Below are 17,574 nucleotides of genomic sequence, written 5' to 3'. Positions count from 1 at the left end.
ACGCGTAAGGAAGGCGCGCTCTGTGATTGGTCAGTATTGGCTGTGACGCCGGCTGTCTGAGTTTGGGAGCCGGGAGGGGTGGTGTGATTTACCCGGTAAGGTCTGGGCAGTGGCCCTCCCGCTATATTGTCAGGTTTCTTTGCTTTTCTTTAAGGGGACTTCCACTTGATGAGTTCGATCATTTCGCCGGGTGTTCTCCGCGGAGATAAGCGGTGTCAGAGATTGATGACTCCATGGTTTATGTCTGGGTGGAGTTCCCCTTTAAATGCTTCGCTGTGATGTCACGTTTCTATTGTTTTTCTTACTTTACTGACGTAATTATTAGGTTGTCTCGGTAACGTCCCATCTACGGCGCGTCATAAAGTCACTGACGCTGCTGTAAATCTGCCGTGCGGCTTCATCTGGACCCCAGTGCTTTACGGTCAGTGGTGATGGATCGGGCAGGGCGGAAGCGGCTTCTCATGTCCTCTTGTGTGGTTATAATGTGGCGGCCATGATGGATCCTGCAGTTGTGGCCCCACTGGCAGCGCCCGCCTGTGACCCAACCCCCCCCCTGGCAGCGCCCGCCTGTGACCCAACCCCCCCCCTGGCAGCGCCCGCCTGTGACCCAACCCCCCCCCTGGCAGCGCCCGCCTGTGACCCAACCCCCCCCCTGGCAGCGCCCGCCTGTGACCCAACCCCCCCCCTGGCAGCGCCCGCCTGTGACCCAACCCCCCCCTGGCAGCACCCGCCTGTGACCCCCATGTGATTCCCCCCCTGGCAGCGCCCGCCTGTGACCCCCATGTGATACCCCCCCCCCCCGGCAGCGCCCGCCTGTGACCCCCATGTGATTTTCCCCCCCCCTGGCAGCGCCCGCCTGTGACCCCCATGTGATTTCCCCCCCCCCTGGCAGCGCCCGCCTGTGACCCCCATGTGATCCCCCCCCCCCCTGGCAGCGCCCGCCTGTGACCCCCATGTGATTTCCCCCCCCCCTGGCAGCGCCCGCCTGTGACCCCCATGTGATCCCCCCCCTGGCAGCGCCCGCCTGTGACCCCCATGTGATCCCCCCTGGCAGCGCCCGCCTGTGACCCCCATGTGATCCCCCCTGGCAGCGCCCGTCTGTGACCCCCATGTGATCCCCCCCTGGCAGCGCCCGCCTGTGACCCCCATGTGATTCCCCCCTGGCAGCGCCCGCCTGTGACCCCCATGTGATTCCCCCCTGGCAGCGCCCGCCTGTGACCCCCATGTGATCCCCCCTGGCAGCGCCCGCCTGTGACCCCCATGTGATACCCCCCCGGCAGCGCCCGCCTGTGACCCCCATGTGATCCCCCCTGGCAGCGCCCGCCTGTGACCCCCATGTGATCCCCCCTGGCAGCGCCCGCCTGTGACCCCCATGTGATCCCCCCTGGCAGCGCCCGCCTGTGACCCCCATGTGATACCCCCCCGGCAGCGCCCGCCTGTGACCCCCATGTGATCCCCCCTGGCAGCGCCCGCCTGTGACCCCCATGTGATACCCCCCCGGCAGCGCCCGCCTGTGACCCCCATGTGATCCCCCCCTGGCAGCGCCCGCCTGTGACCCCCATGTGATCCCCCCCGGCAGCGCCCGCCTGTGACCCCCATGTGATCCCCCCCGGCAGCGCCCGCCTGTGACCCCCATGTTGCTGACCTCTCCTCTGGTTTCCTTGCAGTGACTGGCAGCAGAACATGGCGTCCGGCGAGCTTCCAGGTGCGTACTGCTCGTCATGTGACTCCGTGTTGCCCGCGGTTCATCTACGTAAAATCTTCAATGTCGTCGTTCTTGTTTTATTCTCTGTTCAGGCAGAAAGCGAATCTCACATTCCTGCCGCTCCCGTTACCGGAGAGCAGTGCATTGTGGGGGCTCAGGTGCCGCTGTTAGGTCATGTGACTGCCAGAGCTTTGGGTGTGAACAGAGAATAACCGTTCCTGTGTAGATGCGCGCGGCGTTGTGTGTGGCGACGTCTCTGGTTCCACGTCTTGTTCCCGCCCTCAGAGCTGGGGGAGGAGCTGGAGGCGGAGCTGGAGGATGTGACCGCTGAGCTGGGGGAGGAGCTGGAGGCGGAGCTGGAGGATGTGACCGCTGAGCTGGGGGAGGAGCTGGAGGCGGAGCTGGAGGATGTGACCGCTGAGCCGGGGGAGGAGCTGGAGGCGGAGCTGGAGGATGTGACCGCTGAGCTGGGGGCCATCGAGGTCCAGATCCAGGAGCTACTAGAGCGGCAGCAGGAGCTTCAAGAGAGGAAGAGCGCGCTGAAGACCAAGATCCAGCGCCAGGACGCCGGGACCAGCGCCGAAACCTCGACTCCTGCCGAGGACTGGAACAAGCAAGGTGAAATATAAGACCAGCCACGACTGTCACCCAGCTTTCCCAGACCCCTGAGAGGTAACGCTGCACTACAGAGATATGCGGCAGGTTCACTGCTCAGGAGGAGGAAATCCGGGGACAGTCGCTGTAAACGCGGACGTTCTTGTCACCCAGCTTTCCCAGGCGGAGATAATTGCTGCCCTGCTTTACTTTCAGACGCCTCTCACAATTCCTTGGTCTGCAGCGTTCCTCCACAGCAGAGGTGGCGCTACAATGGGGAATTGTGTGAAGGTTTCCGGTGTGTGTGTTGTGATACTGACCTCCTCTTCTTCCTCCTCCTCCTCTTCCTCCTCCTCCTCTTCCTCCTCCTCCTCTTCTTCCTTCTCTCTCTTCTTCCTCCTCCTTCTTCCTCTTCCTCCTCTTCTTCCTCCTCCTCCTCTTCTTCCTCCTCCTCTTCTTCCTCCTTCTTTCTCCTCCTTCTTCCTCCTCCTCCTCTTCTTCTTCTTCCTCCTCCTCTTCCTCCTCCTCTTCTTCTTCTTCTTCCTCGTCTCTCTTCTTCCTCGTCTCTCTTCTTCCTCGTCTCTCTTCTTCCTCGTCTCTCTTCTTCCTCGTCTCTCTTCTTCCTCGTCTCTCTTCTTCCTCGTCTCTCTTCTTCCTCGTCTCTCTTCTTCCTCGTCTCTCTTCTTCCTCGTCTCTCTTCTTCCTCGTCTCTCTTCTTCCTCGTCTCTCTTCTTCCTCGTCTCTCTTCTTCCTCCTCCTCCTCTTCCTCCTCCTCTCTCTTCTTCTTCTTCTTCCTCCTCCTCCTCTTCTTCTTCCTCTTCTTCCTCCAGATTTCCCGTGGTCTCAGAAGGTGGGGGAGGAGCTCCAGAATTCCTTCCAGCTCGACACCTTCCGGAACTTACAGCTGGAGACCATCAACGCCACAATGGCGGCAAAAGACGTCTTCCTGGTTATGCCGACGGGCGGGGGGAAGAGTCTCTGCTACCAGTTACCGGCTGTGTGCTCGAAAGGTGAGACCGTGGTTGTCACTGCCCCGCCCCCTGCTCCGGACTATATATAACATCATCTTGTGGGGGGCCTGGTCGGATGATATTGCCCCGTTGTCTTGTTTTCAGGGTTCACCCTGGTGGTCTGTCCGCTGGTGTCCCTGATGGAGGATCAGCTGATGGTGTTACGGCGCCTGGGGGTCTCGGCCACGTCCCTGAACGCTGCGAGCAGTAAGGTCTGTGTCCGGGGGAGGGGTGTGAGTGCGCTGGACCCTGAGAGGACCCCCGCGCTGAGCGCGCCGCTTGTGTCTTTGCTGCAGGATCACGTGAAGTGGGTGCACGGAGAGATGATCGACAAGGACTCGCGCCTCAGACTGCTCTATGTCACCCCCGAAAAAGTCGCAAAGAGTAAACTGTTCATGTCCCGGCTGGAGAAGGCGTATCAGGCGGGGCGGCTGGCGCGGGTCGCCATTGACGAGGTTCATTGCTGCAGCCAGTGGGGGCACGACTTCCGACCCGGTGAGAACCCTACAACTGGTGACTGGAGGTCAGGGTGATGGTGATGATGGGGATAGTGATGATGACGGGGATAGTGATGATGATGATGATGACGGGGATAGTGATGATGATGATGACGGGGATAGTGATGATGATGACGGGGATGATGATGATGACGGGGATAGTGATGATGATGATGATGACGGGGGATAGTGATGATGATGATGACGGGGATAGTGATGATGATGATGACGGGGATAGTGATGATGATGACGGGGATAGTGATGATGATGATGACGGGGATAGTGATGATGATGATGACGGGGATAGTGATGATGATGACGGGGATAGTGATGATAATGATGGGGATAGTGATGATGATGATGATGATCGGTGGTGATTGGTGATGATCGGTGGTGATTGATGATGATGATCCGTGATGATGATTGGTGATGATGATTTGATGATGATGATGATGATAGGTGGTGATTGGTGATGATCGGTGGTGATTGGTGATGATGATGATTTGATGATGATCGGTGGTGATGATGATGATTTGATGATTATGATGATGATCGGTGGTGATTGGTGATGATCGGTGGTGATTGGTGATGATGATGATCGGTGGTGATTGGTGATGATGATGATGTTGTGACCATCTCCCTCCAGACTACAAGACTCTGGGCATCCTGAAGCGCCAGTTCCCCAACGCCCCGCTGATTGGACTGACTGCCACGGCCACCAGCCACGTTCTGAAGGACGCCCAGAAGATCCTGTGTGTGCCGCGGCCGCTGACCTTCACCGCCTCCTTCAATAGACCCAACCTGTTCTACGAGGTACGAGCGGCTCGTTGACTATCTCTGCCGTCTGACGGTACAGGGACAGTACACTGATCTGGGGGAGGGGGACACTGCTCGGATCAACTGTTACTGCTGCGGAGCCGCCCGTCGTCCAATCACTGCTGCTGGGGAAATGAAGCTTGTCAGCAGCTCCGAAAGTCCCAGGACGTCAGTGTAACTTACCGAGTCCTGCAGAGGGAGGGGGGATGGTGAGTCGCTGTGTGTGACCCCCAGAGATGCCGGGCAGCCCCCTTTATACCCCCCCATCATGGGGTCAGCTGTCCAGAATATGCTCTGTTTGGAGCCGGTCGTGACCGCACATGATCCGGGGGTCCTGTGTATATAATGGGGTAATGTAAATATAAGCCTGAGGCTGCACTACGGCCCCCGCCCTGTCCACGTCCGGCCTGGTGTCTGTGGGTCTCAGTGGTGCAGCCTCAGGCTTTGGTCTGTCACACGTCACTGACATTGGGACTTTCTCCTCCAGGTTCGACCTAAACCCTCGAGTTCCGGCGACTTCATAGAGAACATTGTGAAGCTGATTAGTGGGCGGTACCAGGGGCAGTCAGGTGACGTGCGCCGCTCCCAGGGACCGCCGCACAGCGGAGACACAAGTCCCTTATTAACACTTTGTCATTTTTTCAGGAATCGTTTACTGTTTTTCTCAGAAAGACTCGGAACACGTCACAATCAATCTGCAAAAACTGGGCGTCCGAGCCGGCACCTACCACGCCAACATGGAACCGCGCGACAAGACGAAAGTCCACACGCTCTGGACGGAAAACAAGATCCAGGTGGGTGCACTTACTTATCTGACAACCAACATGGATCTCACAGGTTGTCATCCCGCCTCTAAGCAGAACTGCCGGTCAGGAGTCTGGGAAAGCCGGGTGACGCTCCACACCAACAGATGCAGGGTCAGGTGATCAGGAAACAACGGAATGGACCTCGTTATTCTGCTCTGTCCTATTTACCGGGGACTTTATATATTCTGTGATTTGCTTTTCATTGTATAACCTGCAGGTGGCGCTATTCTCTGCTCTCCATCACTTACAGCAACCATAGAGCTCAGGGGGTCGTAATACACATGATTATGTCTGGGGGTCATCACTATAATGTCCTCACTGACCCGTTCTCCGCAGGTCGTTGTGGCCACCGTGGCGTTTGGCATGGGGATCGATAAACCGGACGTGCGATTTGTAATCCATCACACGATGAGCAAATCAATGGAGAACTATTACCAGGAGAGCGGGCGAGCAGGTAACCCCGAGATCTATGAGATCTACACCCCAAATACTACACAACACTGCTGACAACCAGCCTGTGTATCATGTGTGAGAGGTTGTCACAGCCACGCCCCCTGTTACTGACATCACTGATATATAATATAATTACACTGTGATCAGACATGAGATCCACACATCTTATATACAGTCACAGCTATTCATCTATTACTACTGACAACCAGCCTGTATATCATGTGTGAGAGGTTGTCACAGCCCCGCCCCCTGTTACTGACATCACTGATATATAATATAATTACATTGTGATCAGACATGAGATCCACACATCTTATATACAGTAACCGCTATTCATCTATTACTACTGACAACCAGCCTGTATATCATGTGTGAGAGGTTGTCACAGCTCCGCCCCCTGTTACTGACATCACTGATATATAATATAATTACATTGTGATCAGACATGAGATCTACACATCTTATATACAGTCACAGCTATTCATCTATCACTACTGACAACCAGCCTGTATACCATGTGTGAGAGGTTGTCACAGCTCCGCCCCCTGTTACTGACATCACTGATATATAATATAATTACACTGTGATCAGACATGAGATCCACACATCTTATATACAGTAACAGCTATTCATCTATTACTACTGACAACCAGCCTGTATATCATGTGTGAGAGGTTGTCACAGCCCCGCCCCCTGTTACTGACATCACTGATATATAATATAATTACACTGTGATCAGACATGAGATCCACACATCTTATATACAGTAACAGCTATTCATCTATTACTACTGACAACCAGCCTGTATATCATGTGTGAGAGGTTGTCACAGCCCCGCCCCCTGTTACTGACATCACTGATATATAATATAATTACATTGTGATCAGACATGAGATCCACACATCTTATATACAGTCACAGCTATTCATCTATTACTACTGATAACCAGCCTGTATACCATGTGTGAGAGGTTGTCACAGCTCCGCCCCCTGTTACTGACATCACTGATATATAATATAATTACATGTGATCAGACATGAGATCCACACATCTTATATACAGTCACAGCTATTCATCTATTACTACTGACAACCAGCCCGTATATCATGTGTGAGAGGTTGTCACAGCCCCGCCCCCTGTTACTGACATCACTGATATATAATATAATTACATGTGATCAGACATGAGATCCACACATCTTATATACAGTAACAGCTATTCATCTATTACTACTGACAACCAGCCCGTATATCATGTGTGAGAGGTTGTCACAGCCCCGCCCCCTGTTACTGACATCACTGATATATAATATAATTACACTGTGATCAGACATGAGATCCACACATCTTATATACAGTCACAGCTATTCATCTATTACTACTGACAACCAGCCTGTATATCATGTGTGAGAGGTTGTCACAGCCCCGCCCCCTGTTACTGACATCACTGATATATAATATAATTACATTGTGATCAGACATGAGATCCACATATCTTATATACAGTAACAGCTATTCATCTATTACTACTGACAACCAGCCTGTATATCATGTGTGAGAGGTTGTCACAGCCCCGCCCCCTGTTACTGACATCTCTGATATATAATATAATTACACTGTGATCAGACATGAGATCCACACATCTTATATACAGTAATAGCTATTCATCTATTACTACTGACAACCAGCCTGTATATCATGTGTGAGAGGTTGTCACAGCCCCGCCCCCTGTTACTGACATCACTGATATATAATATAATTACACTGTGATCAGACATGAGGTCCACACATCTTATATACAGTAACAGCTATTCATCTATTACTACTGACAACCAGCCTGTATATCATGTGTGAGAGGTTGTCACAGCTCCGCCCCCTGTTACTGACATCACTGATATATAATATAATTACACTGTGATCAGACATGAGATCCACACATCTTCTATACAGTAACAGCTATTCATCTATTACTACTGACAACCAGCCTGTATATCATGTGTGAGAGGTTGTCACAGCCCCGCCCCCTGTTACTGACATCACTGATATATAATATAATTACATGTGATCAGACATGAGATCCACACATCTTATATACAGTGACAGCTATTCATCTATTACTACTGACAACCAGCCTGTATATCATGTGTGAGAGGTTGTCACAGCCCCGCCCCCTGTTACTGACATCACTGATATATAATATAATTACATTGTGATCAGACATGAGATCCACACATCTTATATACAGTGACAGCTATTCATCTATTACTACTGACAACCAGCCTGTATATCATGTGTGAGAGGTTGTCACAGCCCCGCCCCCTGTTACTGACATCACTGATATATAATATAATTACATTGTTATCAGACATGAGATCCACACATCTTGTATACAGTAACAGCTATTCATCTATCACTACTGACAACCAGCCTGTATATCATGTGTGAGAGGTTGTCACAGCTCCGCCCCCTGTTACTGACATCACTGATATATAATATAATTACATGTGATCAGACATGAGATCCACACATCTTATATACAGTCACAGCTATTCATCTATTACTACTGACAACCAGCCTGTATATCATGTGTGAGAGGTTGTCACAGCCCCGCCCCTTTACTGACATCACTGATATATAATATAATTACATTGTGATTCGTTACAGTGATGATGTATCTGTGTGGTTGTGACCTGTACATAGTGTGTGTGTATATATATATATATATATGTCTCTCCCTCCCCTCCACAGGCCGGGATGACAAGCGTGCGGACTGTATTTTATATTCGGGGTTCGGGGACATCTTCCGGATCAGTTCTATGGTCGTGATGGAGAACGTCGGGCAGCAGAAGCTTTATGAGATGGTCAGATACTGCCAGGACTGGAGGAGGTCAGTGCTCGCTCCTCTATATACAGTGTGTGGCCGTATAGGATGGGGCATGGGATATAATCCTCCGTGTATCCGGGGGGGGCACTGACTCTGCCCCCTCCCCACATTTAGTACAATAGAAATATAAAATGTCACATCCCCAACCCCTGTAATGATCCATTAATAGGTGGATAACCGGAATGGCTGCTGTATCGGTGCCGGACTCCGGAGCGGGGGCAGGGTGGGGGGGGGGGGTCTGCAGTGTTTTATGTGACGCTCGTCTGTCGTTCCTGGTACAAGCGAGAGATTTGAGATGTAGATTCAGATAAAGGGGACACCCGGATAAAATCCTGAGGGACGTGTGTGACGATGCAGAAGAGAAGTGACCTCCTGACACAGGGGGCACCGTACGCATCATAGGGACCTGCGATGGGTCCCGGGATGTAATCAATAGGCGCGGGGGTATCCTGAGGGAGGATGAAGACCTGAGATTTAGTCTCATACGAGCATGTTCGGTCCCTATAGTCCCTGCCTCTCCGTGGAACTGCTGAAAACATGATTACAGGGACAGTTGTCCCGCAGCGAGGCAGGGACTCCTAGCGTGGTATATACAGTGGAGGAAATAAGTATTTGATCCCTTGCTGATTTTGTAAGTTTCCCGCTGTCAAAGTCATGAACAGTCTAGAATTTTTAGGCTAGGTTAATTTTACCAGTGGGAGATAGATTATATAAAAAAAAACAGAAAATCACATTGTCAGAATGACATCTATTTATTTGCATTGTACACAGAGAAATAAGTATGTGACCCCCTACCAACCATTAAGAGTTCAGCCTCCTCCAGACCAGTTACTGCTCCAAATCACCTTGGTGCCTGCATTATAGACAGCTCTTACATGGTCACCTGTATAACAGACTCCTGTCCACAGACTCAATGATCAGTCTGACTCTAACCTCTACAACATGGGCAAGACCAAAGAGCTTTCTAAGGATGTCAGGGACAAGATCATAGACCTGCACAAGGCTGGAATGGGCTACAAAACCATAAGTAAGACGCTGGGTGAGAAGGAGACAACTGTTGGTGCAATAGTAAGAAAATGGAAGACATACAAAATGACTGTCAATCGACATCGATCTGGGGCTCCATGCAAAATCTCACCTCGTGGGGTATCCTTCATCCTGAGGAAGGTGAGAGCTCAGCCGAAAACTACACGGGGGGAACTTGTTAATGATCTCAAGGCAGCTGGGACCACAGTCACCAAGAAAACCATTGGTAACACATTACAATCCTGCAGTGCCCGCAAGGTCCCCCTGCTCAAGAAGGCACATGTACAGGCCCGTCTGAAGTTTGCAAATGAACATCTGGATGATTGTGAGAGTGATTGGGAGAAGGTGCTGTGGTCAGATGAGACTAAAATTCAGCTCTTTGGCATTAACTCAACTCGCTGTGTTTGGAGGAAGAGAAATGCTGCCTATGACCCAAAGAACACCGTCCCCACTGTCAAGCATGGAGGTGGAAACATTATGTTTTGGGGGTGTTTCTCTGCTAAGGGCACAGGACTACTTCACCGCATCAATGGGAGAATGGATGGAGCCATGTACCGTCAAATCCTGAGTGACAACCTCCTTCTCTCCACCAGGACATTAAAAATGGCTCGTGGCTGGGTCTTCCAGCACGACAATGACCCGAAACATACAGCCAAGGCAACAAAGGAGTGGCTCAAAAAGAAGCACATTAAGGTCATGGAGTGGCCTAGCCAGTCTCCAGACCTTAATCCCATCGAAAACTTATGGAGAGAGCTGAAGATCCGAGTTGCCAAGCGACAGCCTCGAAATCTTAATGATTTACAGATGATCTGCAAAGAGGAGTGGGCCAAAATTCCATCTATCATGTGTGTAAACCTCATCATCAACTACAAAAAACGTCTGACTGCTGTGCTTGCCAACAAGGGTTTTGCCACCAAGTATTAAGTCTTGTTTTCCAAAGGGATCAAATACTTATTTCTCTGGGCACAATGCAAATAAATATATATCATTTTGACAATGTGATGTTCTGTTTTTTTTTTTATAGAATCTATCTCTCACTGGTAAAATTAACCTAGCCTAAAAATTCTAGACTGTTCATGTCTTTGACAGTGGGCAAACTTACAAAACCAGCAAGGGATCAAATACTTATTTCCTTCACTGTATGTATGAGCTAGGACCCCGGCTCCCTGCAGTGTATTCGGTCCGGGACTTGCGCCTGAAATATGTTCCTTCATTTACGGACCGACCACGCTCGTGTGATCCCGGCCTTAGTGAGGGACCACAGGTCACGTTCAGACATAATAAACTGCTCGGCAGCCATTTTGCTGGTGAAACATTCCGGCTAAATCGGAAACCTCCGGAGACCTACAGACGGGGGAACTGCCCGGCCCGTCAGTCTATTGTGGTCTCCAGCGCGAGGACCGGTAGAGGAGACCCCAATAAACACTCAGTCCAGGGGGTGATCTACCCGGCACAAGGCGCGTGCCCCAAGGACGATCGAGGTAAAACCAAAAGAGAGTTTAGAAGACGCGTTAGAGACTACGAGGACAGCGCAATATCCCGACCTGCGCGGCGGACACACGGGGGGACTCCACGGCCAGAATATTCCAGGGGATCCAGCAAGTCGAGACCAAGGGGGGGGGGGGGGGCGGACAAACTGAGTCCAGATGGATAATAAAGTGAGATCAGTCGCTGCGGGGGAGGTGTTCTGAGGTGTGAATAATATAATCTCATCTTCCGGATCCCGATCACCGACGTTTCCATAGGATGTCAACCCCTCCCCTATATATCACCCCCTCCTCTATATATCACCCCCTCCCCTATATGTCACCCCCTCCTCTATGTCACCCCTCCTCTATATATATCACCCCCTCCCCTATATATATCACCCCCTCCCTATATATATCACCCCCTCCTCTATATGTCACCCCCTCCTCTATATATCACCCCCTCCCCTATATGTCACCCCCTCCTCTATGTCACCCCTCCTCTATATATATCACCCCCTCCCCTATATATATCACCCCCTCCCTATATATATCACCCCCTCCCCTATATATCACCCCCTCCTCTATATGTCACCCCCTCCTCTATATATCACCCCCTCCCCTATATGTCACCCCCTCCTCTATATATGTCACCCCCTCCCCTATATATATCAACCCCTCCTATATGTCAACCCCTCCTATATGTCAACCCCTCCCCTATATGTCACCCCCTCCCCTATATGTCACCCCCTCCTCTATATACGTCACCCCCTCCCCTATATATATCAACCCCTCCTATATGTCACCCCCTCCCCTATATATCACCCCCTCCCCTATACTGAGGCTTCTGGATCTACATCAGAAAGTATTGAGCCAAGATGTCAGCCGGAGATCCTCATGAACGGGCGGTCCGGGGGTTAATGCTGGTCATTTAGAAGTGGAAACACATTTGTAATATTCTTACGTTTTCCAAAGTGGCCCCGTCCCCAGATCCTGCCGCGGGGCCCTTGACGGGGCCACGCACGCGCGCTACAACATAACAGCCCATACCAAGAGACGTGTCGTAAACCCGGAAAATAATTCAAGATCAACAAAGCGGCAGAGCAGAGGGTGACGTCACCCGTCAAGGGCCCCGCGGCAGGATCTGGGGACGGGGCCACTTTGGAAAACGTAAGAATATTACAAATGTGTTTCCACTTCTAAATGACCAGCATTAACCCCCGGACCGCCGCTGTCGCTGAACATTGATATTTGCTGCGCTGCGGAGATGACACCCGGATGTTACCGCTCCTGGAGATCTGACTCCGATTTGATGATTGAACTTAATGTGACGACATATTACATGGGAACGAATACTCAGCGCAGTGACTGACAGAGCTCTAGACCAATCGGGAAGACGCATAAACATCCCAGGATGATGGAAATAGAAACCGTCCAATGAGAGGCTGGGGATCCTGAAGGGTGAGGAAGTAAACCTGTCAGTGATTGGACGGCCGAACCGCCGGAAGGGGAGGGTCTTACTGATACACAAGAAACGCGAAAAGAAGCGCTCGCTGCCACCGCCAATGAGATGACAAACCCGGAATAGGGTGAAACGCGTGGGAGGTGGAGCTGCACTCGGAGTGTAACGTAGGCGTCCGACTATCAGATGTGATAATATACAGGACAGATCTAGTGCGCAGGAGCACTACAAGACTAAGCATGCCAGACAGGACCGCCGCCTCTCCGATACTTATACGTCTGATGCTCCGTGTTTTATAATGAATCGGCTGTCGTTCTGTCCCAGGTGCAGGCGCGTCCTCGTCGCTCAGCATTTTGATGAAGTCTGGGACGCGGCGCAGTGTCATCAGATGTGCGATAACTGCAGCAGTGAGAAGAGTGAGTGACCCTCCCCCGCCCGGCACTCGCTAGCGCCCCCCTCTCCCGCCCGGCACTCGCTAGCCCCCCTCCCCCGCCGGGCACTCACTGGCACCCCCCTCCCCCGCCCGGCACTCGCTAGCGCCCCCCTCCCCCGCCGGTCACTCCCTAGCCCCCCTCCCCCGCCGGTCACTCCCTAGCCCCCCTCCCCCGCCGGGCACTCGCTGGCGCCCCCCTCCCCCGCTGGGCACTCGCTGGCGCCCCCCCCCCTCCCGTCACTCACTAGCGGCCCCTCCCCCGGCACTCGCTAGCGCCCCCCACCTGTCACTCGCTAGCGCCCCCCGCCTGTCACTCGCTAGCGCCCCCCGCCTGTCACTCGCTAGCGCCCCCCGCCTGTCACTCGCTAGCGCCCCCATCCCCCGGCACTCGCTAGCGCCCCCCCCGTCACTCACTAGCACCCCCCCCTCCCCCGGCACTCGCTAGCGCCCCCCTGTCACTCGCTAGCGCCGGATACGCACGGATCTTACGTTCTGTTTCTAGACTGCGAAGACGTCGACATCACAGATTACGGCAGAGACATCGTGAAAATCCTGCAGCAAGCCGATCAGAGGGACGAGAAGCTGACGCCGCTGAAGCTCATCGATGCCTGGACGGGGAAAGGAGCCGCCAAACTGCGCGTCGCCCAAGTCCTGCCCCCGAAACTGCCCCGCAACGAGCTGGAGAGAATCATCACCCACCTGCTGCTCCAGAAATACATCAAGTAAGAGCCACTACTACCCCTATCATCCCCAGACCCGACCACCGGACATGACGTTCCCATCCCCCGCGTATCTGACGTCATCATTAGATACATCTCATCCAGGAGGCCGCCATCTTGGCCCCGCCTCCTGTAGACCGGACTTGGGAACGCGTTCCCTCCATCGCTCTGTTTACAGTAGGAGACAATCTGACCCTCCCCCGGCCCTAGAGATCGATCCCCCGGGTCCAGGACAGAGATGTCTGCTGCGGTGTTTACCTGACAGATACAGTGTAACAGATCCTCAGCTGTGAAGTTTTAGGTCAGGACGGGTTTCCAGCTTCTGGATGTAAACTATTAATGGTCCCAGTCACTGACAGCAAGCAGAGATCTTGAATAGTGAGGAAACGGAACATGGTCTATTAGAAAGTGACAGAACATCTCATGGTAGGCGGAAGTTATTTTCATTGTACCGGCCCTTTAATTCTCTCCTCAGGGAAGACTTCAGTTTCACGGCTTTTGCCACAATTTCCTACATTAAGGAGGGGCCTAAAGCGAGCGCGCTGCGGAGCGGCAACCCGGCCGTCGTCATCACCATGAGGAGCGGCACCACCAAGGTGAGGGACCGGCCCGGGTGTCATATATAATGTGTGTTCTATAGACCCGCCAAATATATACCGGATAACCCCCAGTGCGAGGGATTAGAGTGTGAGCTCCTGGGGTCAGGATGATGGGAGTGATACATTGTGTGTGATAGGGAGATTAGATTGTGAGCTCCTGGGTCAGGGATGATGGGAGTGATACATTGTGTGTGAGATAGGGAGATTAGATTGTGAGCTCCTGGGTCAGGGATGATGGGAGTGATACATTGTGTGATAGGGAGATTAGATTGTGAGCTCCTGGGGTCAGGGATGATGGGAGTGATACATTGTGTGTGAGGAAGATTAGATTGTGAGCTCCTGGGTCAGGGATGATGGGAGTGATACATTGTGTGTGAGGAAGATTAGATTGTGAGCTCCTGGGTCAGGGATGATGGGAGTGATACATTGTGTGATAGGGAGATTAGATTGTGAGCTCTTGGGGTCAGGGATGATGGGAGTGATACATTGTGTGATAGGGAGATTAGATTGTGAGCTCCTGGGTCAGGGATGATGGGAGTGATACATTGTGTGTGAGGAAGATTAGATTGTGAGCTCCTGGGTCAGGGATGATGGGAGTGATACATTGTATGTGATAGGGAGATTAGATTGTGAGCTCCTCGGTCAGGGATGATGGGAGTGATACATTGTGTGTGAGATAGGGAGATTAGATTGTGAGCTCCTGGGTCAGGGATGATGGGAGTGATACATTGTGTGATAGGGAGATTAGATTGTGAGCTCCTGGGGTCAGGGATGATGGGAGTGATACATTGTGTGTGAGGAAGATTAGATTGTGAGCTCCTGGGTCAGGGATGATGGGAGTGATACATTGTGTGTGAGGAAGATTAGATTGTGAGCTCCTGGGGTCAGGGATGATGGGAGTGATACATTGTGTGTGAGGAAGATTAGATTGTGAGCTCCTGGGTCAGGGATGATGGGAGTGATACATTGTATGTGATAGGGAGATTAGATTGTGAGCTCTTGGGGTCAGGGATGATGGGAGTGATACATTGTGTGATAGGGAGATTAGATTGTGAGCTCCTGGGTCAGGGATGATGGGAGTGATACATTGTGTGTGAGGAAGATTAGATTGTGAGCTCCTGGGTCAGGGATGATGGGAGTGATACATTGTATGTGATAGGGAGATTAGATTGTGAGCTCCTCGGTCAGGGATGATGGGAGTGATACATTGTGTGTGAGATAGGGAGATTAGATTGTGAGCTCCTGGGGTCAGGATGATGGGAGTGATACATTGTGTGTGAGATAGGGAGATTAGATTGTGAGCTCCTGGGGTCAGGGATGATGGGAGTGATACATTGTGTGTGAGGGAGATTAGATTGTGAGCTCCTCGGTCAGGGATGATGGGAGTGATACATTCTGTGTGATAGGGAGATTAGATTGTGAGCTCCTCGGTCAGGGATGATGGGAGTGATACATTGTGTGTGATAGGGAGATTAGATTGTGAGCTCCTCGGTCAGGGATGATGGGAGTGATACATTGTGTGTGATAGGGAGATTAGATTGTGAGCTCCTCGGTCAGGGATGATGGGAGTGATACTTTGTCACCTCTATATAAATTTATGGGGTCGGATTTTGTAACCTTGTTGTATTTTGTGTCCCCAAAAGATAAAATCCCCCAAATCTTCTACATGTAAAGATCGGAGCTCCAAGTCTCAGGACAAGATCCCAGCAAAGGCCATAAAGTCAGAGCCGGGAGCGCGGAGCGGAGACAACAAGCGTCCGACAGGCCTGAGCAGCCCCGGGACCAAGAAGAGGCGCGTCACCTCCTCCTCCCCCGTCACCTCCTCCCCCGCCGCCTCCATCGTCATCGACTGACAAGTCTGCCGAGGAACCTTCCACGCCTCGCGCTGCGGTTTTTCATGTTCGTTGCTTCGCTGCTTTTCTGGGTTTATCAATATGGAGGTAAAACCCACAACAAGGATCAAACGTTGCGATTACTGCGGCGGAAAAGCTGCGATTCTGCTGCAAAAAAATCGCAAATTAGAAAGAAAATACAACTTTTTTGTTTAAATTAAATATAAATACCCCCCCGGTGTTGTCATAGTGACACGTCCCTGTGTGTAGCGCCCCCCCCCCCGGTGTTGTCATAGTGACACGTCCCTGTGTGTAGCGCCCCCCCCCCCCCCCGGTGTTGTCATAGTGACACGTCCCTGTGTGTAGCGCCCCCCCCCCGGTGTTGTCATAGTGACACGTCCCTGTGTGTAGCGCCCCCCCCCCCGGTGTTGTCATAGTGACACGTCCCTGTGTGTAGTGCCCCCCCCCCGGTGTTGTCATAGTGACACGTCCCTGTGTGTAGCCCCCCCCCCCCGGTGTTGTCATAGTGACACGTCCCTGTGAGTAGTGCCCCCCCGGTGTTGTCATAGTGACACGTCCCTGTGTGTAGCCCCCCCCCCCCCCCCGGGATGATGTTTAATCCCATGTGACTCCTCCAGCCAATCACAGGAGGCCGGACTGCACCGAGAACGGAGGGGTTCATCACCATGGGAACGCCAGGGGGGGATTATTTATATATAATTTGACAACCCTTTTTCGGCGCAGATAAAACACCTGAAAATCAGCGCCACAATGCGGGCAGCGTTCTCTGGAGGTCGAGCACTCGCCCTGAATAATGCTCTGGTGTAAGATGTCTAGAGTATAAGAACTGCAGCCCGTTCTGCGCGGAGGAGCTGTATACACAATACGGTACATGATTTTAATTGAAAACAAAGTTGTTTATTTTTTTACATTTTTTGCATAAAAGCAAAAAACACAACTTTGTGAGTGCATGTCCCCTTTAAGAAGACTTTATAATGTGGCGGGAGATGATCACGTAACACCGGATACAATGAAAGGGGCTATACAGGATCGGAAAGCAGCGCCCCCTCCTGGCCGGGTCTGAGATTCAAAATAACAATATAAGCAGCACAGCGATAGGTTTACATCTAATGTTCAAGCTGTGAGCGTTGTATTAGGAGGAGGGACAGAGGGCAGGGGCTGTGCAGGTCTCTGGAGCCTGAGTGACTGTGAGGGGATGATCACACGCACTGTGTTCAGACGTAATTCAGGCCTGAAGAAACAGCTCCACACA

General features: G+C 52.0%; 2 protein-coding genes across 5 annotated transcripts in view; both read left to right on the top strand.

Moving 5' to 3' along the window:
• The first annotated feature begins 10 nt into the window (after window positions 1-10).
• On the top strand, window positions 11-16,805 carry RECQL (RecQ like helicase). Of its 4 annotated transcripts, XM_075848882.1 has the most exons (16): window positions 11-95; window positions 326-421; window positions 1,668-1,705; window positions 1,991-2,323; window positions 3,130-3,309; window positions 3,415-3,521; window positions 3,606-3,804; window positions 4,453-4,619; window positions 5,110-5,191; window positions 5,268-5,416; window positions 5,765-5,882; window positions 8,629-8,767; window positions 13,043-13,134; window positions 13,654-13,873; window positions 14,346-14,466; window positions 16,113-16,805. In XM_075848882.1, exons 3-16 carry the CDS (start codon window positions 1,684-1,686, stop codon window positions 16,320-16,322), a joined length of 2,139 nt encoding a protein of 712 aa, XP_075704997.1. In that variant the 5' UTR covers window positions 11-95; window positions 326-421; window positions 1,668-1,683; the 3' UTR covers window positions 16,323-16,805. The 4 variants fall into 4 exon arrangements, with proteins under 4 accessions (XP_075704997.1, XP_075704998.1, XP_075704999.1 ...); XM_075848883.1 differs by lacking the exon at window positions 326-421 and having other exon boundaries at window positions 36-95; XM_075848881.1 differs by having other exon boundaries at window positions 40-421.
• LOC142722380 (uncharacterized) overlaps window positions 16,404-17,574 on the top strand; it is a 4,269-nt gene continuing 3,098 nt past the window's right edge. The window contains exon 1 of the mRNA XM_075848888.1: window positions 16,404-16,409. Coding sequence (XP_075705003.1) covers window positions 16,404-16,409 — 6 coding nt within the window. The remainder of the gene's footprint in view (window positions 16,410-17,574) is intronic.

The sequence above is a fragment of the Rhinoderma darwinii genome, unplaced genomic scaffold (genome assembly GCF_050947455.1).
Source record: "Rhinoderma darwinii isolate aRhiDar2 unplaced genomic scaffold, aRhiDar2.hap1 Scaffold_535, whole genome shotgun sequence".
NCBI lineage: Eukaryota > Metazoa > Chordata > Amphibia > Anura > Rhinodermatidae > Rhinoderma > Rhinoderma darwinii.
This window is presented reverse-complemented; position numbering and strand designations above follow the sequence as displayed.